We start from the raw sequence: 24541 nt of genomic DNA on the forward strand, positions 1-24541 counted from the left end.
GCATTTTACTAATATGTGTTTCACAGGTTCGTGCACTTCATCGGTTGGGTAGTCGATTTGAGAGCTTAGTTGGACATGATAGGTCTTGTGTCTTGTCTGGCCACCATCGTAGGGGTCGTTGTCTGTGCCGAACAAATATGAGGACAGATGGTACTGTAGATAATACAAATGCTAGAGCAAGCATATCAAGAATTGTTATGTTAGCAGAGGCATTGTTTGATGTAAGAGACTTTGTTGAACAATTCTATGGCTGAACTACCTTTCTTGTCATGTGTTATATGTGAGTGTAATACTTGAGTTATTTTAATTAGGTTCTGGACGAAATTCAGCAACAATCCGTGGTATTATCTTCTTGGCCTTCTGTCTCTCATGGATCTGGACCTGCTCCAAAGGAGTTTGTAGAGTACCTCCCTGTCAAGATGTACTCTAAATCTGGCCTTGAGAATGAGGATGCCGCCCAGTAAGTTATCAATGTCTATACCTGCGTTTCTTGTGTGTATTTGTCAATTATTGCTCTTTTACCATCTAAGAAAAAAGAAAAAGCTCGTCTGATACTTAATTTAAGAGCTGCGATATGTAGATTGGTCTCATGGGTTCTATTACCTAGCTGGTCAGTGCCATGTGCCTATCGATATTTTCCAACGCATGCTTCTGGTTTATATTTATCTTTCACAATCACGCCTACAAATGACCAGTTTTGACTTATTAGGTGGATGATGATACATCATGCCTACATAGTTTTATTGCAAAAGAAAGGAAAAGGGCTACACTAATGGAATCACGGTGGAAATCGAGGGTCCACTGTTCCTCTATGGATTTCCACTAAAAGAAGCATGGAAAATCCAATCTTTACCCTATTTCTCATTTATTTCAAGAAGAAGTACCCGTACTTTTTTGGAAAAAGAAAAGAATAGAGGCTATGGGGGCGTGTGGCTGAGCTCCAATGCTTCCAACCTCCTCTTCTACCTCCTTCACTCCTCTTTGCTTTCTCCTCTCTCTCTCTCTCTATCTCTCTCTCTCTCTCTCCTATTTTTTTTTTCTCTCCAGCCAAAAGAAAGGAAAAGGGCTGCCGCCCCCCTTCCTTCTCCTATTTCCAGATTTGGGTCTCCCACATTAAGGAGTTTCCAAATTCTAGACTCCTTCCCTAATGTACATTTGGTTGACTATTTGACCTCCTAATCCTAAAAGGTATGGAATCCTCAATACCCTTTTTTAATTAGGGAAGAGGGCTAACCCTAAACCCTCTTAACTCTATTCCCGAAATTAATAAAAATCATTAATTTAATAAATACAAATTTTTGAATTTACTTATTAATGGGTACTCAAAAGTTCCCAAAATTGGTCATGTTGACCCTGGAGACTTTTTATATAATAATAACCCCAATTTAAAACTCCCAGCTGAATTTAAAGTCATAAAAATGTTAAGCTTGGATTTTGGATCGGATCCGGATCCAAGATCCAAACCCATACTCATACAAGATTTGGATTAAGACTTATATCCATTCCAGATTTTTGTAGGACCTAACTAGGACCCAAATCCATAAAAATTTGGATCCTATACCTTGGATTCAATCCGATCCAATTTCGGATCCATCCCAACAAACTGTTAAAATTTTAGAAAAACGTGATTTCTAGGCCAACCGGAACTCGGATTTGAAAAAGTAAAATACGATTGCACTCAGAATTTCGAGACGCATTCAACGATATATTACATGAGTATCAAATTCCGAATTTCGCCCGAAAATAACCCGAACTTCGCTTGAATTTCACTTGAATTTAAAGGTTGAATTTAAAACTCTTTGCCACACATCGATTGGCTTGTCTAGACCCTGATGATGAGACTTGGGTCAAACCCAAACTCTAAGACCTTGGTCTAAACTCGAGCCTCAAACGATTTTCTTACCAGACTTAGCCAAATTTCAAAGTTTTTCATGAAGTGACTAAGGTCTGAAAACACGAGATCTTACACAAAGGGTTCGCTGTATTGCTTGAGTAGTGGTCTTTACAGACTTCGAAACTCTTCGGTCTTTTGAGTTTCGATTCACTGTTCTTCACATTATTAAGGTAAGATACATCAATTGAACTTGTAGAGAGCATGTTTAGGCACTAATTGTGTAAGCATGATGTCGTTGCGCTGAATATTTAAATAAATTGCAAATATAAGTTATGCTCATACACTTCACTTAGTTATGGATATCTAGGACTCTTGAGATTGTAATTCGGAGATTATGGTTGTCATGATTGTAGTTAGCGGAATATGGAGTGTGTTTGTTGCAGGTACACCTGTGTGTGGGTTTGAATGCCCGTGCACTTATGAATGTATAATATATACGCAATGTGTGTCATCATACTTTGGTTTGCGCATACTATGTTGCTTTGTGTGTTTGTATGAATTTAATACATGGTACACATATAACTACTATGGATATGTATAAGTTATGCTCACACACTTCACTTAGTTATGGATATCTAGGACTCTTGTGATTGTAATTCGGAGATCATGCTTGTCATGATTGTAGTTAGCGGAATATTGAGTGTGTTTGCTGCAGGTACACCTGTGTGTGAGTTTGAATGCCCGTGCACTTATGAATGTATAATATATACGCAATGTGTGTCATCATACTTTGGTTTGCGCATACTATGTTGCTTTGTGTGTTTGTATGAATTTGATACATGGTGCACATATAACTACTATGGATATGATAAGTTGTGTTCGATGCATAATGTGAATGTTATATATATTGTCTTGTCATATGATGGACTCATTTATACTTGTATGGAAGAATGCATGCGAATGTTATAAATTGTTTTGAATTTGTATGTCTTGTTTGCTTGAGAAATATATGCGTATGATATATGGTAGGATGGTCAATGAGATCTTTACCAACCCTTACACAATTATATCTAAGGTGATATATCGATTTATATGGTGAAAAATGCATATGACTTTTATCGTATGTGTAAATCTCGAACTACGTAGGAGTTATGTATGTTGAGGTTTAGTTGCTTCATATTATGAAATGTGCATGTTTACGTATGCATGCATAGAACTCATGTTTTGTTTGTGCATGCTTCGAGGTTCAATTTACGAAGTGCAATGTTCTTTGTGGCGATGATATGATGCGTAGGATAACATGCTTCTGTATGATATGATTTAAATGTCTTGTGAAATAAAATTATGAATGCATGCAATAAATGTTTAAGTTCAATAGTGAACTTTGGTTCATGAAGCCTTATTAGTTAAATGTGTGATTTTATAATTTTAATGCCATATGAAGTGATGCTTTGATTGTATACATGCTTATATTTGTGTTGATGGCTATCGACCCTGAGAGTTGTCAATTGTATTGATGCATGTATCACAATAGTTTTCACTGGATATGGTACTCGTTGAGAAACTGTTCTCAAAGGATTCTCTATGAGGGTGTGCATGACCAGATCAGGTAATTCCGCTTGAGCGGTAAGTCTCTGTGAGGAAGTGCATTGTCCAAGAGTGGGTAGCCCGCGAAGACGGTATATTCCTGTGAGCTATGTTACATGGGTGCGGGTGCGACACGGGTGCAGCACAATTTCAAAAATTTTGGACACGGAGACTCGGCTATATATATATAACAATAATTCTAGTAAACAATTAAAATTAAGGTAAACACATCTATGGGCCATGGTTAAAGGAAAAAAAACTTGAAACTATGACCTTGTGAAGTAGTCCATAATCTGTACTGGTTCGATTTTTGAAATGACCCATTTACTATAGCATTCACATCTTTGTGATCTGTTCAGTTTTGACATTCAAATGTTTAAACTTTATACGTTGACAGTTGCACAGACTGTGCAATGCAGTTTATGCACAGTCACAGACGGTGTGCAGTTGCAGTTGCGTAGTCTGTGACTATGCAACTGCATTGCACAGTCTGGTTATATATTTTTTTTAGAAAAAAACTATATATAAAAAATGATTTTTTTATCCTAAAAATGGACACTTTTGGACTCGGTCAAAGTTGACTGAGTCCAAAATGTGGACAAACTCGGCCTCGACTTGTTGACCGAGTCCGACTCGACATTGACCGAGTCCAACTTGGCGTTGACCGAGTCTGGGCCGAGTCCGAAGCCGCACCCGTGTCGGGGCGTGTCGACTCGGGTGCGACGCCTCCCTAGCCGAGTCCGTGTGACATAGCCTGTGAGGTGTATTGTCCAAGACCAGACAGACCATCTGTCTAGGACGGTAACTCCTTGTGAGATTGTACATTTCCTAGACTAGGTGATCCAGCGTGGATTTTATAAATCTTTATTATGAATAAATGAAATGTTATGATGAATTGTGATAATCTTCTGACTTGATTGAGATAGTCAGTTATGAATCTATAGATTTAACTTTTATATTATAGCATGATTATATATTGAACTCAGATATGATAATCAGATCCTTATTGATTTTAGATCTTGATATGAGGTTATGATTGTGACGCTTATGTTAGCGTATAGGTGAATGACACATCACGCCTACAAATGACCAGTTTTGACTTATTAGGTGGATGATGATACATCATGCCTACATAGTTTTATTGCAAATGATTGCATTACGATTGTCTGAGTAAATATATCACACCTATATATCATAATTAATGTGTATCATGAATATTTAACTAAATTACTTATAAGGTATGTCCGTGTGTTTCACGTTGGAATGGTCAAATGTGATTTGACTTATTGTTTATAAGAATTATGAATGAATATAAAAATGATGCAATAATCTGAATCTCTTGTATATATATATATATATATATATATATATATATATATATATATATATATATATGCGATGACTTGTATGACTTGAGTGCATATAGATTATGCTTTATTACGTAAGTTAAGGTTGAATAGAATATTAAGTAATGAAATGTTTTAAATGTTTTATGTTTGAATGCTTGAAATGAATGACTCATAGGACGTTGTTCCATTGTCTATCACTTGACGATGGATGAATAATATATCTTTACCTTTGAATGATTGATATGTTTTCTTTAAGTTTGAGTTTGGGTTGTTTTACCACAATTTAGCGAGTCTGACCCCGTTTTATGGGAGACAATTAATGCAGGTAAAGTATGATGAGTAGTTAGAGCGAAGGGCTGGTCGAGCTGCATCCTCGAGGGTCCACTCTTACCTTACGATCTTGGTATTCATGATCTTTTCGTTTTAAGTACTTGATCATGTAGAGATTGAAGTATTTTTTCATACTCTGATTTGAAATGAAATTAAAACACTTCATATTTCAGTCTTATATTGTACGTGGTTTGAAATGTGTATATCCCGTACATTTTGATTTGATTGTTATCTTTAGTATAACCACACCCAAAGTGTTAATCGTTTTTAAAAATCGTTTCCGCATTATAAGATCTGATTTACTTATACTTAGCAAAAAAAAAATGGTCTCGAAATTTTAATATTTAAACTATAATTAAGGTTAAAAATTTTGGAGCGTTACACTCTGCCTAACGTCTTTGACAACTAAGGTTACCGAGACATGCCACTTTAGGTGGCGTACCCGTGTCGACACGGGTACAGGTACCTGACACACCATTTTGCATGTCCTATATTTTCAGTATAAACTGAATATTATATTTTTAGTATATAATATATTATATTCAGTTTATTTTGTATTTATGTGATATTTAATATATATGTAGTTGTGTCCCCGTACCCACATTTTTTAGAATTATCGTATTGTACCCTTCATACCTGTACCAGTAACCTAACCCACACTTGTACCTAGGTGACAGCTAGAAATCATCAATTATACTAAGCAAACACGATAACAAAATGTAAAAGCTCAAGAGAGCTCACAACAAAAGATGAATTAATTAAATTCATACAGCAGTGCATGCAAGATAACCAACATGAAACAAACCCACTCAAAATATATATCCAACATGCAATTAAAGCATATTTAATACACATAATAATGCATAAAAAATTTTCAAAGAATAACCATTTTCCATATAAGGACAAAAGAGCAGTGGAAGAGATTTAAAAAAAAATCAAATTGACGAGAAAAGACAACATTATCAAATATTTAATTCGTAAAAACAATAGTTTGTTCACCACAAGCAATCACTTCACTAACCCCATCTCAACAACCTCAAGAACTGAGTGTATCAATACATAAAACCAGAGATCAAAACAAATGTCGGTGCTAACCATACCAGTGACCACACACAAACAATACCGGCTATTTAAATTGACAATAAATACTAGCTACAACCATAAGAGGTGCACACCTCACCTCAAAAATGGTTGTAAAACTGTAAACAATACAGTCAGTTACAACGGGTGCACATAACTCACCACACATTGTCGTAAAATTGATAAACAAGATCCCTTATCTAAAGAAAAATCACTCAAATAATAGGGAAGAATGGAAAAACAAGAGAAGTAAAAAGAACTTATAATGAAAACAAACTAATGTCTACCAGAAGATAAGAAAGATGATTTGAAAATAATATACAAATTAAGGCAACAATAAATTTTATAAACTTTCAATAATATAAGATGAACCACCATGGTCACAACAATAAAAGGTATAACCATCACAGATAAACATCAATACAAGCATCCAATCACAACAAATGAGTGATACAAGTCCGCCTCTAAAATTTTAACCTTAATTATTATTCAAATATTGAAATTTTGAGACTAATTTTTTTTATAAGTACAAGTAAATTAGATCTTATAATGCGAAAACGATTTTAAAAAATGATTAGACTTTGGGCGGGGTTACACTAAAGATAACAATCAAATCAAAATGTACGGAATATACACATTTCAAACCACGTACAATATAAGACTCAAATATGAAAAGTTTTAATTTTATTTCAAATCAGAGTATAAAAACAATAGTCCAGTCTCTACATGATCAAGTACTTAAAACGAAAAAGTCATGTCTACCAAGATCGCAGGGTAAGAGTGGACCCTCGAGGATGAAGCTTGACTAGTCCTTCGCTCCGACTACTCATTATACTTTACCTACTTTACTTGTCCCCCATAAAACGGGGTCAGACTCGCTAAGCAACCCAAACACAAACTTAAAGAAAATATATCAAGCATTTAAAGGTAAAGACATTATATATTATTCATCAATCGTCAGGTGATAGGCAAGGGAACAATGTCCTATGAGTCATTCATTTCAAGCATTCGAACATAAAGCATTTTATCACTTAATATTCTATTTAACCTTAACTCACACAATAAAGCATAATCTATATGCATACAAGTCATCGCATATATATATATATATATATATATATATATATATATACATTTAGATCATTGCATCATTTTCATATGCATTCATAATTTTTATAAACAATAAGTCAAATCACATTTGACCATTCTAACATAAAACACACGCATATACCTTCTAAGTAATTTAGTTAAATATTCATAATACACATTAATCATGATACATAGGTGTGATATATTCACTCTGACAATCATAATGCAATTATTTGCAATGAAACTATGTAGACATAATGTATCATTCACCTAATAAGTCAAAACTAGTCATTTATACGCGTGATGTGTCATTCACTTATACACTAGCATAAGTGTCGCAATTATAACCTTATGTCAAGATCTAAAATCACTAAAGATATGATTCTCACATCTGAGTTCAGTATATAATCATGCTACAACAGAAAAGCCTAATCTATAGATCTATAATTGACTATCTCAATCAACTCAGAAGATCATCATAATTCATCACAACATTTTATTTAATCATAATAAAAATTTACAAGATCCACACCAGATCACCTGGTCTGAGAAATGTACAACATCAGAAGGAGTTACCGCCCTAAATGGATGGTTTGCCTGGTCTTGAACAATGCACTTTCTCACAGGAATATACCGTCTTTGCGGGCTACCCGCTCTTGAACAATGCACTTCCTCACAGAGACTTACCGCTTTAGCCGAATTACCTGATCTGGTCATACACACCTTCACAAAGAATCCTTTGGGAACAGTTTCTCAACGGGTATCATATCCAGTAAAAACTATTGTCATACATGTATCAATACAATTAACCGCTCTCAAGGTCGATAGCCACCAACACGGGCACAAACATGTATACAATCAATATGCATCACATCATACATCACTTCATATGATATTTAAATTATAAAATCACACATTTAACCAATAAGGTTTTATGAACCATAGTTCACTATTGAACTTAAACATTTATTGCATGCATTCATAATTTCATATCACGTGGCATTTAAATTATATCATATAGAAGAATATTATCTTACACATCATATCATTGACATAAGGAACATTGCATTTCGGAAATTGAACATCGAGGCATGCATAAACAAAACATGAGTTCTATGAATGCATACGTGAACATGCACATTTCGTAATACGAAGCAACTAAACCTCAACATACATAGCTCCTACGTAGTTCGAGTTATGCATGCAGGATTCAAGTCATATATATATTTTTCACCATATGAATCGATATTGCGTAAGAAAGGTAGGTCAAAATCTCATTAACCATCCCACCTTACATCATACACAAGTTTCTCAAGCAAACACGACATACAAGTTCAAAACAATTTCTAATATTCAGAGTATGCATCAAATACGACTTACACGTATCCATAGTAGTTATATGTGCACCATGTATCAAATTCATCCAAACACACAAAACAACATAGTATGTGCAATCCAAAGTATGATGGCACACATTGCGTACATATTATACATTCATAAGTGCACGGGCATTCAAACCCACACATAGGTGTACCTACAACAAACACACACCATATTCCGCTAACTACAATCATGACAAGCATGATCTCTGACAAGAGTCCTAGATATCTATAAATAAGTGAAGTGTCTGAGCATGAAGGTGTTGCATACAATAAAATAAATAATTGTGTGCATCACGTATACTTACCACGGGTGTTTACCCGATTTGCATTTCGCATTACATTATATGTGCACCATGTATCAAATTCATCCAAACACACAAAACAACATAGTATGTGCAATCCAAAGTATGATGGCACACATTGCGTACATATTATACATTCATAAGTGCACGGGCATTCAAACCTACACATAGGTGTACCTACAACAAACACACACCATATTCCGCTAACTACAATCATGACAAGCATGATCTCTGACAAGAGTCCTAGATATCTATAAATAAGTGAAGTGTCTGAGCATGAAGGTGTTGCATACAATAAAATAAATAATTGTGTGCATCACGTATACTTACCACGGGTGTTTACCCGATTTGCATTTCGCATTACATTGCATTCAATGCACATTAACTTATGGCCGTTTTGATACTTAGCATAAGTACCATATTTTTAGTATGCCCTGCAATCAAATCAGTTAAACATATAGGCAACCATAGCACCCCTAGATATCCACAACTATGTGTGGTGTGTGCGCCTAATTTATATTTTTAATTTAGTTAAGAATTTAACGCCACACATCATGCTTACAAGATAAATGCATAAACATGCTCTCTACAAGTTTAGTTAAGGTATCTTATTTTAATAATGTGAAGAGCAATAAATCGAAACCCAAAAGACCGAGAGGTTTCGAAATCCGCAAAGACCGCTACCCAAGCAATACAACGAGAAATGCCAAAAATAAATTCAAGAATGTCAGTTATATCACGATTAGCCAAAAATAACAAATTACCCTATAAACCATTACCAAGAGTCACATAACGCACAAATACACTCTAATAATTACAAACACCATAAAAAATATATTTAAATATAATTTATATATAAATAGTGATTTATAGCCTGAAATAGTTCTATAAATGCAAATTATGCCCTGATTGGCCAGAAATGAACATGTAATATATCAATAAATGAAATTCAAAAGCTAGAAACACATTTCTAATTTGAGGATAAAAATGAGTTCTTTATTTATTAATAATCTTTAAAATTACAGGTCTTACACTCACAGAGCTAAAGATAAACAAACATCAGCTAGAGCCAAATTGAGTGTCAAAACTACACTAAAAACCCAATAAGTTGAACCAAGGTTGTCAGACTAGGAAATGGAAGCAGAAAAGGATACAAGAAGCGAAAGCGAGAAGCGATGCATTTTAAAATGTATAGGAAGTGAGAAGCGAGGAATTAAAAAAAAGCAATATAAGAATTGAATGGGAATAGAAATGGAACACAAATAAAAACTAAAATAAATGTGACTTCTTAAATTTCATGATTTTTAGCATAAGAATTAAATTTTTAACAAAATCTAAAAATGATGACTGTCAATTTAGAGAAAGCATATGGAAGTGAGTGAGAAGTGTGAGAGGAAATACATAAAAAACATGAAAAGTAGAGTGAGAAAACATATAAGAATAATAGATGAAGCATGTGGAAACATAGAAGCGTGGGAAAATCAAGATTCTCATCAAGTTTCAGAGGAGTATCGCGCTTTCGAAGCTAGTTTTCGAGAAGCGGGCTTCCCACCTATCTAAGAAGCTTTTGGTAACTCTGATCTAAACTCATACAAGAGTGAGTTACACAACTCACCTCCAACCTATGTCACATGGGTGCGGGTGCGGGTGCGGGTGCGGGTGCGACACGGGTGCGGCGCAATTCCAAAAAATTTGGACACGGGGACTCGGCTATATATATATATATATATATATATATATATATATATATATATATATATATATATATATATATATATATATATTAAAAAATATATATTATAAATATATATATTTTAAATATTATAATTATATATATAACAATAAATTAACACATAAAGATTGTAAATTTTAAAGCAAAAAAAAAGCAATTCTTAACAACACAAACTTACCAAAATATAACACATAAAGAAGCTTGTGAGTGTGATAAACAACAAAACTTATCATAAATCTGCCTCATCGTCTGAATTAGAAGGAAGAACAGGATCGAGGTAGTCCATGTTGAGAGTATGTAAATTATGTTCTCCCTCCAAGTCAAAATCTTCTGGATTTACATCCCAATTCTTGGATGGTCCACAACTGCATCAAAAAATCACTATATTAGTATCTAACTTAAAACTTTGAATACAAATATGAAATATTTAAATACAAACTTTGAATACAAAGAAAAAAAAGTACCTATACTCTTCTTTGGTGCGGCGAGAAATTAATCGTAGATTTGAGTGAACATATACCAAATCCTCTGCTCTTTTACTAGTGAGTTTGTTTCTTTTAATGTTGTGAATTTGAGCATATGTACTCCAATTTCTTTCACAACAAGATGATGTAGCAGGTTGGGATAACAACTTCATTGCAAGACGTTGCAGATTTGGTGTCTCTGATCCATATGTTGCCCACCAATTAAGGGGATCTTCCTCGTCCCTTGCCACAAGTGCTGCTAAAGAATCAAATCTTCCAGTAGAAAACTTGCCAAACTCACTATTTACAACCTTAAACATGTGAGGATCATTAAAAACTCTTCCCAAATATATCATTCTATTTCTTGATATCTCAGGATCTTCATTTGGAGAAACACGACCAACACCTGCTGTCAACCATTTTTTTGCATAGTATTTTGGATTGAGAGAGTGTGCCATGCAATGCAAGGGTGTATTGCTTTTATCCCATCTTCTCACTAAAACTGAATGTACATGATTGTAAAATTCTGAATCATCAAGTGCAATATCTTTCTTCTCATGTTTAAAAATGATACTTTGAACTTTTTCAATCATATTGTCCCACATTTCATAAATTCTATGAAGCATGGGTACATCTCTGTCAACTTCTCTCAGCATTTCCCAAATAGGCTCTGTAAATTCAACAAAATATGTAATTTTATCCCACCAAAAATCATCACAGATGCATTTTTTGATAGCTTGAGCCTTGACATCATCTTCAGTACGATAAAAATCCCAATCTTGATCAGCCACCATCATCATCAATGCATTCTTGAGTTGCTTAATTCTTTTTATCATAACAATTAGAGAAGCAAAACGAGTTTCAGCAACTTTCAGTAACTTGAGATCAGAATGCCTATTAAATATAGAAAGGGCATGATGATGGTTTACAACAAAATTTCTAATATTTCGAACATCATGCTCTATTTCCTCAATCCATAAGCACATTTCATGTGCATGTGCATCATCTTTTGATGGATTGCATATACTCTTAAGTGCCAAATTTAAACTGTGTGCTGCACAAGGAGTCCAAAAAATATGTGAATATGTATCTTCACTTGCCAAATTCATTCCTGCACGACTGCAAACTGGAGCATTGTCAGTAATGATTTGCACCACACTTTCTTCACCCACTTCTTTTATCACTTCAACAAATAATCTCTTTAAATATTCAGCATCTTTATACTCTCCAGATGCATCAACAGTCTTCAAAAAGATTGGCCCATTTAGTGAATAAGCAATGAAGTTTATCAGTGGTCGCCTTTGTATATCAGTCCACCCATCAGAAACAATCGACACTCCATGTCGTTTCCATGCAAATTTTTGGGTCTCTAGCAAGTCTTCAATTCTATTTTTTTCCTCTGCAAGAAGGACTGTTCTTAGTTTTTCTGAACTAGGAGGCACGTAACCACTCAAATTGCAATTAGCCAAAGATGTAATCATATCTTTCCAATATGGACTTCTAGCTACATTAAAAGGAATTGAGCTTGAGTAAAAGAATCGACCAATCTTTTTATCAATTTCTGCTCTTGCCATGTTTTTGAATGACGCTTGTATTGTTTTATTGCTTTCCATCTTTCTTTTCTTTAAAAGCTCTTCTTGTGTATCACTAGCAGTAGGAAAAGACAAATTAATCGAATCGCTTTTCATCTCTGCAATTTTCTTCTTTTCAGCTTCCTCTTGTTCTTTTTTTAATTGCTTTAACATGTCTTTGTCAACCCCAGAACATGCCCTAATTCCTTGACCACGAATATGCAAAAGATGTGCTTTCACACGCGTATAAGAACCTGTGAAAACAGTCTTACATAGATTACAATGAAACTGCGCATTCCCACCACCACCACTACTAGCTTTTATCCCTTTTGTCACAAGTCTCCAAAGTAGTTGAGAAACATCTAATTCAGGGTTAGAACTTGAACCAAATGTATTGACACTACCGCTAGAACTCGCCATTATATCTGAAAAGTGAAAACTGAAAAGAAAATAATTAAATAAGTAAATAAAATAAAGTTAATAAAACAGGGAATATTGGAGGGGCCGAGCCCCTCTTCTGCGAGCAGAGGGTGCAGGGAGGGGGGGCGAGCCCCTCCTCTGCGAGCAGAGGGTGCAGGGAGGGGCCGAGCCCCTCCTCTGCGAGCAGAGGGTGCAGGGAGGGGCCGAGCCCCTCCCCTGCGAGCAGAGGGTGCAGGGAGGGGGGCCGAGCCCCTCCCCTGCGAGCAGATGGTGCAAGGAGGGGGGCCGAGCCCCTCCCCTGCGAGCAGAGGGTGCAGGGAGGGGCCGAGCCCCTCCCCTGCGAGCAGAGGATGCAGGGAGGGGGGCCGAGCCCCTCCCCTGCGAATCGAGGGTGCAGGGAGGGGGGCTGAGCCCCTCCCCTGCGAGCAGATGGTGCAGGGAGGGGCCGAGCCCCTCCCCTGCGAGCAGAGGGTGCAGGGAGGGGCCGAGCCCCTCCCCTGCGAGCAGAGGATGCAGGGAGGGGGGCCGAGCCCCTCCCATGCGAATCGAGGGTGCAGGGAGGGGGGCCGAGCCCCTCCCCTGCGAGCAGAGGCTGCAGGGAGGGGCCGAGCCCCTCCCCTGCGAGCAGAGGCTGCAGGGAGGGGCCGAGCCCCTCCCCTGCGAGCAGAGGGTGCAGGGAGGGGCCGAGCCCCTCCCCTGCGAGCAGAGGATGCAGGGAGGGGGGCCGAGCCCCTCCCCTGCGAATCGAGGGTGCAGGGAGGGGGGCCGAGCCCCTCCCCTGCGAGCAGAGGCTGCAGGGAGGGGCCGAGCCCCTCCCCTGCGAGCAGAGGATGCAGGGAGGGGGGCCGAGCCCCTCCCCTGCGAATCGAGGGTGCAGGGAGGGGGGCCGAGCCCCTCCCCTGCGAGCAGAGGCTGCAGGGAGGGGCCGAGCCCCTCCCCTGCGAGCAGAAGCTGCAGGGAGGGGGGCCGAGCCCCTCCCCTGCGAGCAGATGGTGCAGGGAGGGAGGCTACGAGCAGGGTCGACATACCTGACGGAGGAGGAACCGGTGGCTGCCTGTCGCCGGAGTTCGGATCGCCGGCGTGGTTGCAGGAGAAAGCTGCAGGGGCTGAGGGGGAGAGGCAAAATCGAGAGGGTAAGCCCCTCTCCCTGTCGATAAACCCCTTTTAGGGTTCGGCTGCCAAAAAAAAATTGGATCTGGGTCGGGTTTGGACCCGACCCGACCCGGATCCAAAATAAAATTGAAAACTCGAACTGTACAATTTTGGACTCGGTCAAAGTTGACCGAGTCCAAAATGTGGTCGGACTCGGCCCGGACTCGTTGACCGAGTCCGACTCGGAGTTGACCGAGTCCGGGCCGAGTCCAAAGCCGCACCCGAGTCCGTGCGTGTCGACGCGGGTGCGGCAACCCTTTAGCCGAGTCCGTGTGACATAGCCTCCAACAAGCCAAAAGAGATAAGTGATGGAGTCTCAAAAGAAACATTGTGATGAGCTAAACCATAGCTAGAAAGGCAATAAGAAGACCTCAAAAAACAATATCCAAAAAGAAGAAAAAAAACAAGAGACATTTTTCAAATCAAATCCAATAGAAGAATTTAAATCTTCAAAAGGATTTAACAAAAAATACATATAATAAATCAGGGTGCAATGACAAGATACAACTATAATGCTGAAATCCTCACACATCAAGCATTCATAAGCTTCATAAAATTCCATAAGAGGAAATAAAATAACTTCACACGATGTTCTATATGTAAAAAGATGCTTTAATACCAAATTCTCACAAATACATATGATATCATCAAGCAATCACCCAAAATGTTCTCATGCATACATGATATATTTAACAAAACATGTATTTAATATGCCTATAAGACTATCGCAATCACAAAATGAGTTCCAAAGAAATACAATCAAGAAGAGCATAAGCTGCCTACGAGCACAAATCCAACAAGTAAAAATATGATATTCACACATCCTCAAATTAGGACAATAATGTTCTCATACAAAATAGATCACACAAATTTCAAAATTTTTATACGAGAACACATGGTCAAAAAGGATCATTTGCATGCATGGATATGTTATCATTTAAAAAACTCAGATCAATGCTATATGTGCATAAACCCATTCATATACTAGTCAACAAAGAATACAAAAAATATCATGCATCCATAGTGCATACAAGATACAAACACATTTTATACTATAAATCCAAGATGCATAAATATTGAAAGTGCCTATAAGTAAAACAAGAATATCATCATGCACTTAACTAAAGAGCATAGGAAACAAAATCACTATATCCCATGCCAACATGCAAAACATGATTATCAACACCTGAAGGAGATGATCCACGCAAAGCATGTATGTAGAAGGCAAGCATCAAAACCTCATAATTATCTATAAAACCACAAAAAAAAATTTCTCAAATGAGTATATGGCCTTTATGACAAAAAAAACAAACAAACAAGAGCATACTAGGTTCAAAAAACAAATACAAAAACACACACCAAAGGATAACAATTGAAATGAAAAAAGGGTGCACGAATACAATGCGAACAAAGAGATACACAAATGCGCAACAACAATGTGGTCTCTAATGGACCGATCACAATCTCATAAGAGATAAAATACAAAAACAGTAATAAGGCATAAAAGCCTATTGAAAAACAAAGTGAGAAATTGAATACCACAGCAAATGCTTTTTATAAGCACTCTTACAAAGTAGAGGTGAGGCTCTATTTATAGAGCCTCACCTTTAATGAATGGGAGGCAGTCCAATAGACGTTGGACTGCCTTCCAACGGTCATATTTATGACTGTTGGGAGGTTGGACTGCCTCCCAGCAGTCAAAAAGACTAACACAAAAACAAAAAACAAAGAATAAAAAAGAAACAAAAAAATTTACATTTCAGTCCCTAGTGGACTGTTCTAAATATAAAGGACAAAAATACCCTTGTTGGGTATTTGTATACATTTAATTTTAACACTCCCCCTCAAACTTACGGTGAAATCACCGAAAGTTTGTTAAGAAACAAAAATCTAGGCAAAGGAAGAGCTTTGGTGAAGAAGTCTGCGATCTGAAATTCTGACTGAACATATGGCAATGTAATAGTCCCCTTCAAATATTCTTCGCGAACATAGTGACAATCCATCTCAATGTGTTTTGTTCGCTCCTGAAAGGTATGATTACTGGCAATGTATATAGCACTTTTGTTGTCGTAGCATAATTTTGTAGGCTCTGAAATATCAACTCCCATATCTGAAAGTAATGCACGCATCCACACAACTTCAGTGGTTGTTGTAGCCATTGCCCTATACTCAGCTTCAGTGGAGGATAAAGACACCTTTTGTTGTTTCTTGCATCTCCAAGAAATGAGGGAATCACTTAAAAAAACACAAAAGTCAGTAGTTGAGTGACAGTTATTGAGATTTTCTCCCCAGTCAAAATCAGCATATACAATAAGATTTAAAGACGAGGAAGATGATAAGAATAGCTCTTTAGAAATAGTTTTCGGAATGTATCGAACTATTCTCAATACGACACTCATGTGAATTGATGTGGGCACAGGTTGAAACTGGCTGGGCATTGTGTACATCATGCGCAATATCAGGTCTAGAAATAGAAAGGTACATTAGTGATCCGATAAGTTGCCTATAAGGTGTTGGATCATCTAATAGTACGCCATCTTCAGCTCTCATTTTTGCATTTATTATCTCAGGCGTGTCTGCATACTTTGTGTCAGTGATTCTCGAACGTGCAACAATATCTATTGCAAACTTGATTTGAGATAAAATGTATCTCCTTGGTGAGTAAGTCACTTTAATGCCTAAGAAATATCTCAAAAAACCAAGATCAGTCATATCAAAATATTTTTTAAGCATAACTTTAATTTCTTTAATTTTCTTTTGATCATTATCAGTGATGATCATGTCATCAACATACAAAAGAAGAAGAATAATAGAGGTACCTATAGATCTTATAAACAAAGTAGTGTTAGTGTAACAGGATTTAAAACCAAATTTTAATATGGTATTACTAAATTGATCATATCATGTTTTAGGGGCTTGCTTAAGACCATACAAAACCTTTTGAAGTCGAAGAACCATACCATTTTCAATAGTCAAACCAGGAGGAGGATCCATGTATACTTCATTTAAATTTCCATTTATAAATGCATTTTTAACATCTAGTTGATAAATAGGTCATTTTATAATGGATGCTATTGCAACTAAGGTCCTAACTGTGGTCATACGGGCTACTGGAGCAAATGTTTCCTCATAATCTATTTCATATTCCTGAGAGTATCATTTTGCAACTAATCGTGCTTTATGTCTTTTTAGAGACCCATCACTTTTTGTTTTGATCTTAAAGACCCATCTACACCCTATAGTCTTCTTTCCCTTGGGAAGAAGTTGAATTGTCCACATATGAGCTTTATGCAGTGCATCTAATTCTATCTTCATGGCTTTTACCCACTCGTCTATGTTTTTAGCTTCATTGTAGTTAGATGGTTCATGATATGAATGGATAGCTAAAAGGCAAGCCCTATAGTTTGGAGTAAAAGATTCATATAACACGAATCTATTTGGAGGTCTATGAATTTGTTCAGATCTCCTAACACTAGTTTCCTGAATATTTGTTGATTGATTATATCTTTCAAGGGCACATGGATGCTCCTCGGTATCTCGTCTAGAATACTGTAAAAGATTTTGAGATGGTTCTCTTTCTTCACTAGAGTCATTAATAGACTCAAATTTTTCAATGTTATTAACAATTTCATTATTTGATTTAGGTAATAAATAAAGTAAAAAAGCATATTCGGTTTCTTACTTGGGTTTTTCAAAATCAAATACGTTTTCTTTTTCAAGAAAAGTAACATTTCTAAAAACATAAAGTTTGTCATTTGTTTGATCATAGCACCGATAGCCTTTTTTATTCTCGGCATATCCAAGAAAGACACATTTTATGGCTTTGGGAGAGAGTTTGTTATATTTTTCAAGAAGCACAAAACATTTGCATCCAAATACCCTTAGTCTTTTCAAGTCAGGAGAAATTTCAAAAAGTTTTTCAATTGGAGATTTGTTTTCCAAGACTTGAGAAGACATTCTATTTATTAGATATGCTGCTGTAAGTGCAGCTTCGACCCAAAATTGTTTTGAAACAAATTTTGAAATAAGAAGGGTTCTAGCAGTCTCAATAATGTGATGATGTTTTCTTTCGAAAAATCCATTTTGTTGAGGAGTCCTTGGACAAGATCGTTGGTGTAAAATTCCATGATTTTTTAGATATGATTGAAATTCATTTGAAAGAAACTCTCCCCCTGAGTTGGAGCGGAAGACTTTAATATTTGTTTTAAATTGGTTTATAATAAGGTTATGAAAAGTTTTAAAACACGAAAAAACTTCTGATTTAAGCTTGAGGAAAAAAATCCAAGTATGTCTACTAAAATCATCTATGAATGTAACATAATATGAATATCCTCTCTTTGACATGACAGGAGAGGGACCCCATACATCCGAGTGCACCAATTCAAATATTTCACTAGATGAGGAAGTTCTTGATCCAAAAGGTATCATTTGCATTTTTTCAAGTATACAATCTTTGCATACAAAATATTTATCTTTACAAAAAAAATCAAAAATGGAAAATGAGATAATTTGGATATACTTGGATGTCCTAAGCTTTTATGCCAAAGGTCTAAATCTATGTCTTTGACATGATTACAAAAAGAGTTTTTGGGTATACATAAAAAAGTTCATATAATAGAGATTTCCTCTTCTATTGCCTTGCCCAATCAAATTCTTTAACTGGACATCCTGCACCCAACAAGCCTTAGATGAGAAGAATACTTTACACCCATTATCAGAAATTTGAGAAACTGAAAAAATGTTTAAATCTAACTTTGGAATAACCCGTACATTTGGAACAAAAAAAAAATTGAAGTGTCTTTGAGATTTCCTATGCTTTTGACTTTTAAAGAAGTGCCATCGGCGGTTGATACACATGAAAAGTATGAATTGGTGCAAACAGATAGTAGGGATTCATTATATGTCATATGAAAAGATGCTCCTAAATCCAAAATCCAAGTGGACTTACCTGGAGAAGAAGAGGACGATATGGTGGCACCAGATGTAGAAGGAGTCACTTTAAGAATGTGTGAAACGGCCTCCGCTATTTGAGCAATTGTCAGATCATTGAAATTGCCTTCTTTCTTAATATCTTGAGTTTCTTCACTTAGAGCGGCTACCTTCTTAAATTTGGGACAATCCGGTCTTATATGTCCCGGTTCCTTACAATGATGACAAATGATTTTGCCCTTGTATCCTCCATGATGTCCTTCTTTATTGTTTTTTCTCTCAAAATGAGGGAGTTTATATGTTTTTACAAAGTTTCTGGGTCTTGTCATGGCAAAAACCTTATCATTTGACTTGTGCATGCCAAGTCTTGTTTCTTCTTGGCAAATTTGCGCAAGAGCATCACTTATAGAAGGAATTGAGATCCTATGAAGTAAAGAGGACCTAACTTGTTCAAATTCCGGTTGAAGGTCATACAAGAAAGAGAAAAGGTTTTCTCTTTCTATTTGAGCTTTTCTCATTTCAATAGCCGAACCTTCCCATTTAGGTTCTAATATGGCTAATTCATCCCAAATAAGAGATAAAACCCCATAAAAATCTCTCACACTTTTGTCTCCTTGTTTTGCATTACGTACCTTGTCTTGAAGATAATATAGTCTAGGCATATCCTTTTGAATAAAGGAGTTCTTTAAGAAGGCCCATGCATCGCATGCCTTCTTGAATTTGATGATGGTGGTGGTAATCTTAAATTCCATGGTATTCATAAACCATGAGAGAATTTGAGCGTTGCTTGCTTCTCAATCTTCCAACTTGTCTTGGTATTCTTGTAAAGCTTTTTCCTTTTCTTCTTCGGATAATACTTTGACTTAATCTCCTTCTCTTCTAGTCAATTTGAGTTGGGGTTCGTTAGTAGAACCACTAACAAAACCCCATAGCTTTTTGCCTTTGATGTGATTTTTCATTGCCGTCGCCCACATCAAATAGTTGTTCTCATTTAGCTTGTATGTGACGACGGAGGCAGAGTCACTTTCTCCCATAGCGACTTGCGAAGATTTGAATAGAAGAATGACTAACACGAGTGTGAGGAGCACTTACCACAAGAGGATCACTAAGGAAGCTTTTTCAAAAAGACCTTAGCTCTGATACATGAAATTATAAAAGGGTGCACGAATACAATGCCAACAAAGAGATACACAAATGCACAACAACAATGTGGTCTCTAATGGACCGATCACAATCTCATAAGAGATAAAATACAAAAACAGTAATAAGGCATAAAAGCCTATTGAAAAACAAAGTGAGAAATTGAATACCACAGCAAATGCTTTTTATAAGCACTCTTAAAAAGTAGAGGTGAGGCTCTACACCTTTAATGAATGGGAGGCAGTCCAATAGACGTTGGACTGTCTCCCACAAGTCAAAAAGACTGACACAAAAACAGAAAATGAAGAATAAAAAAGAAACAGAAAAATTTATATTTCAGTCCCTAGTGGACTGTTCTAAATATAAAGGACAAAAATACCCTTGTTGGGTATTTGTATACATTTAATTTTAACAAACAATATCCCCAACTTAATACAAAAGAATTATTTATCAATGCAAAAACAATTTAAAACCATGACGAACCAACATCAAATTTAAAACAACATCAAGTTGAGAAAACAAAATAAACACTAAATAGACATTCCCTTTAAAAGAAGAGCTCACCAAAAATTAGGGAAAAACAACTTATATTTTTGAAAAACAAAAAGTTACAAGGATTGTTATAAAAAATTTACAACAAAAGAACTCTCTCACACACAATGCATGAGAGCACGAAAACAACAAGATTTAAAACAAAAAAAAATCCTTAGTTAAAGAAAAAATTTAGATATATATCTCGATCAAGGACACCTTACAAAGCACATAGTCAAACCAAGAGGATTCCGAGTCCATCTCCAAAAGACAAACACCAAGGTGATCTTCCCTTGGCTCTGATACTGTCACAAAGTGACACAAAACTCAAATCTCTCACACTTTTGTCTCCTTGTTTTGCATTACGTACCTTGTCTTGAAGATAATATAGTCTAGGCATATCCTTTTGAATAAAGGAGTTCTTTAAGAAGGCCCATGCATCGCATGCCTTCTTGAATTTGATGATGTTGGTGGTAATCTTAAATTCCATGGTATTCATAAACCATGAGAGAATTTGAGCGTTGCTTGCTTCTCAATCTTCCAACTTGTCTTGGTATTCTTGTAAAGCTTTTTCCTTTTCTTCTTCGGATAATACTTTGACTTGATCTCCTTCTCTTCTAGTCAATTTGAGTTGGGGTTCGTTAGTAGAACCACTAACAAAACCCCATAGCTTTTTGCCTTTGATGTGATTTTTCATTGCCGTCGCCCACATCAAATAGTTGTTCTCATTTAGCTTGTATGTGACGACGGAGGCAGAGTCACTTTCTCCCATAGCGACTTGCGAAGATTTGAATAGAAGAATGACTAACACGAGTGTGAGGAGCACTTACCACAAGAGGATCACTAAGGAAGCTTTTTCAAAAAGACCTTAGCTCTGATACATGAAATTATAAAAGGGTGCACGAATACAATGCCAACAAAGAGCTACACAAATGCACAACAACAATGTGGTCTCTAATGGACCGATCACAATCTCATAAGAGATAAAATACAAAAACAGTAATAAGGCATAAAAGCCTATTGAAAAACAAAGTGAGAAATTGAATACCACAGCAAATGCTTTTTATAAGCACTCTTACAAAGTAGAGGTGAGGCTCTACACCTTTAATGAATGGGAGGCAGTCCAATAGACGTTGGACTGTCTCCCAACAGTCAAAAAGACTGACACAAAAACAGAAAATGAAGAATAAAAAAGAAACGGAAAAAATTATATTTCAGTCCCTAGTGGACTGTTCTAAATATAAAGGACAAAAATACCCTTGTTGGGTATTTGTATACATTTAATTTTAACAAACAATATCCCCAACTTAATACAAAAGAATTATTTATCAATGCAAAAACAATTTAAAACCATGACGAACCAACATCAAATTTAAAACAATATCAAGTTGAGAAAACAAAATAAACACCAAATAGACATTCCCTTTAAAAGAAGAGCTCACCAAAAATTAGGGAAAAACAACTTATATTTTTGAAAAACAAAAAGTTACAAGGATTGTTATAAAAAATTTACAACCAAAGAACTCTCTCACACACAATGCATGAGAGCACCAAAACAACAAGATTTAAAACAAAAAAAATCCTTAGTTAAAGAAAAAATTTAGATATATATCTCGATCAAGGACACCTTACAAAGCACATAGTCAAACCAAGAGGATTCCGAGTCCATCTCCAAAAGACAAACACCAAGGTGATCTTCCCTTGGCTCTGATACTGTCACAAAGTGACACAAAACCCATGACACAAACGAAAGACAAATAAAGAGGAAAAGAAGCATAAACGTAACTCATTTGACCATAGATAAGAATTAACATGTTTATACATTCATAAAAACACCAACAAATAAAATATTAATTTAATTTATATCAATGATAAAATAAACAAAAATTACATATAAACTTTTTGTACAGTCATGAGTCATCCTCTCTCAGACTCACAATGAGACATAAGCCTCATATAGATAGCCAAGCAAAATACTAGTTGTTAGGATGGTCTAACGGCTAGTTTGACTAGCTGTTAGACCATCCTAACGGCTAGTAGACACCAACAACTGGTTGGAGTAGCTACCAAAAATACAAAAAATAAAATAAAAAGAATAAAAATAAAAGAAACCTAACACTAGTCTACAAGTATATTTAAGTATACTTATCCCAAAATACATGAAAGTGGTATACCTAAAGTATACCTTGAGTACAAGACTACATAAAAAGAAGAAAATACCTAAAGTACACTTCGGTGTACTTTGGTATATGCAAGACAAAAATGATTACACAAGAAAAAGCTACACATATCTTAACATTTCAACCACACTGAGTACCCGTTTCTTTTTTCTGCTGCCTATATTGGTACCATGGGCAGATAGACTTTATAATATGCAGTACTGGCACATGAAGTTATCATGACTAAAGACATTATTAAATGATGGATAGAGTTGACTTTTGTTATAATCTATATACTTGTGACCTGGTCATAACAGCATATTGTTTAAAGTGCTTGAATACATAGAATAGATGATTGCTGACAAGATAAGATAACACATTGAAGCATAGGTGGTATTAGGATATCCTAAAGAAGTTATTCTTATTGGTATCCTTTGCATGCATGTGGCCACTTCATAAAGGTTATAATTTTTTTTGGATAAACCAAAAGAAACTTTAATGTTGAATAAAATGGTCTGTTGTATATGTTGGTAAACTAGAACTACTTATCACTTTATCAGAAGCTACCATAGCTACTTCTAGGCTTGGTTCCTTGGAAGCTTCAATGTCTTGGAAACTTTCTTCTCCCAATAGGATACTGGAAATAGACCAATTTGGTATCACCGTTCCATTAGAATTACAAAAAATCATGGTCTCCTTGCATAATATGGATTTCAAACATTCATGATCTGTGTGAATGAGTCAAATTACTTATCCCATGGTCTACCTCAATGACCAGCTGGCATGACTTCCCACACTTTGAGTAACTCTATGGTCTCACTTTTAACAAGAAACAAGGAACAATTATGACGCCTCCCTGGTCAGAAGAGGCTAGATGCAGATCTTCGAACTCAATGGGAACTGGGTGTCAGAAAGCAATCGAATCAATGTCTTTAAGAACCCATCCACAAGTGTCTTTAAATGCATAATCATCTTTGGCTTGTGTTTCATGTGCAGATGCTACATTTGCCTTGTGGAGTATGATGAGGGAGATCGGTTGAGAATACTCCCCTGCCACCACAAGTTTCACCAATCATGTGTAGATAAATGGCTGAAAGAAGTACATAGGTATTCCGCATATTGCTTTTTATTTTGCTTTTATATTGTAGATCACTTGAAAATTTGTTTACTCTTTTTCTCTTCCTTAACAAATAGACCTTCATTAGCTTGATGTTTATTGCTATCCTTGGTCTCTGCAGGGTGTGCCCCGTTTGTAGAGGAAATATTTGCAAATCAGATTCTTTGCCACAGGAGAGTTGATTGAAGTACAAATGATACACTGGATATTCTTCTTTATACATCATCCATGTCCCCGTCTATCAAGAATACCGTCTATGATGGTTATATGTGGTCAAAGTTATGTACCATAATGTTCTTCAAGCTTTCTTCTTGATGGTTGAATTCAAATTTTCCATTTTAGAAAAAATTATGTTCTTTATTTTACTCTGGCA

General features: G+C 36.2%; 1 protein-coding gene across 1 annotated transcript in view; it reads left to right on the plus strand.

Annotated features, from left to right (window-relative positions):
• The window catches only part of LOC149845203 (uncharacterized), a 39762-nt gene extending 15221 nt beyond the window's left edge, over nt 1-24541 (plus strand). The window contains exons 3-6 of the mRNA XM_089995599.1: nt 27-221; nt 312-460; nt 24048-24158; nt 24290-24541. Coding sequence (XP_089851725.1) covers nt 27-221; nt 312-460; nt 24048-24158; nt 24290-24350 — 516 coding nt within the window. The 3' untranslated portion in view covers nt 24351-24541. The remainder of the gene's footprint in view (nt 1-26; nt 222-311; nt 461-24047; nt 24159-24289) is intronic.

The sequence above is a fragment of the Nuphar pumila genome, chromosome 2, assembly GCF_984573655.1.
Source record: "Nuphar pumila chromosome 2, dmNupPumi1.hap1.1, whole genome shotgun sequence".
In the NCBI taxonomy this organism is placed as follows: Eukaryota; Viridiplantae; Streptophyta; class Magnoliopsida; order Nymphaeales; family Nymphaeaceae; genus Nuphar; species Nuphar pumila.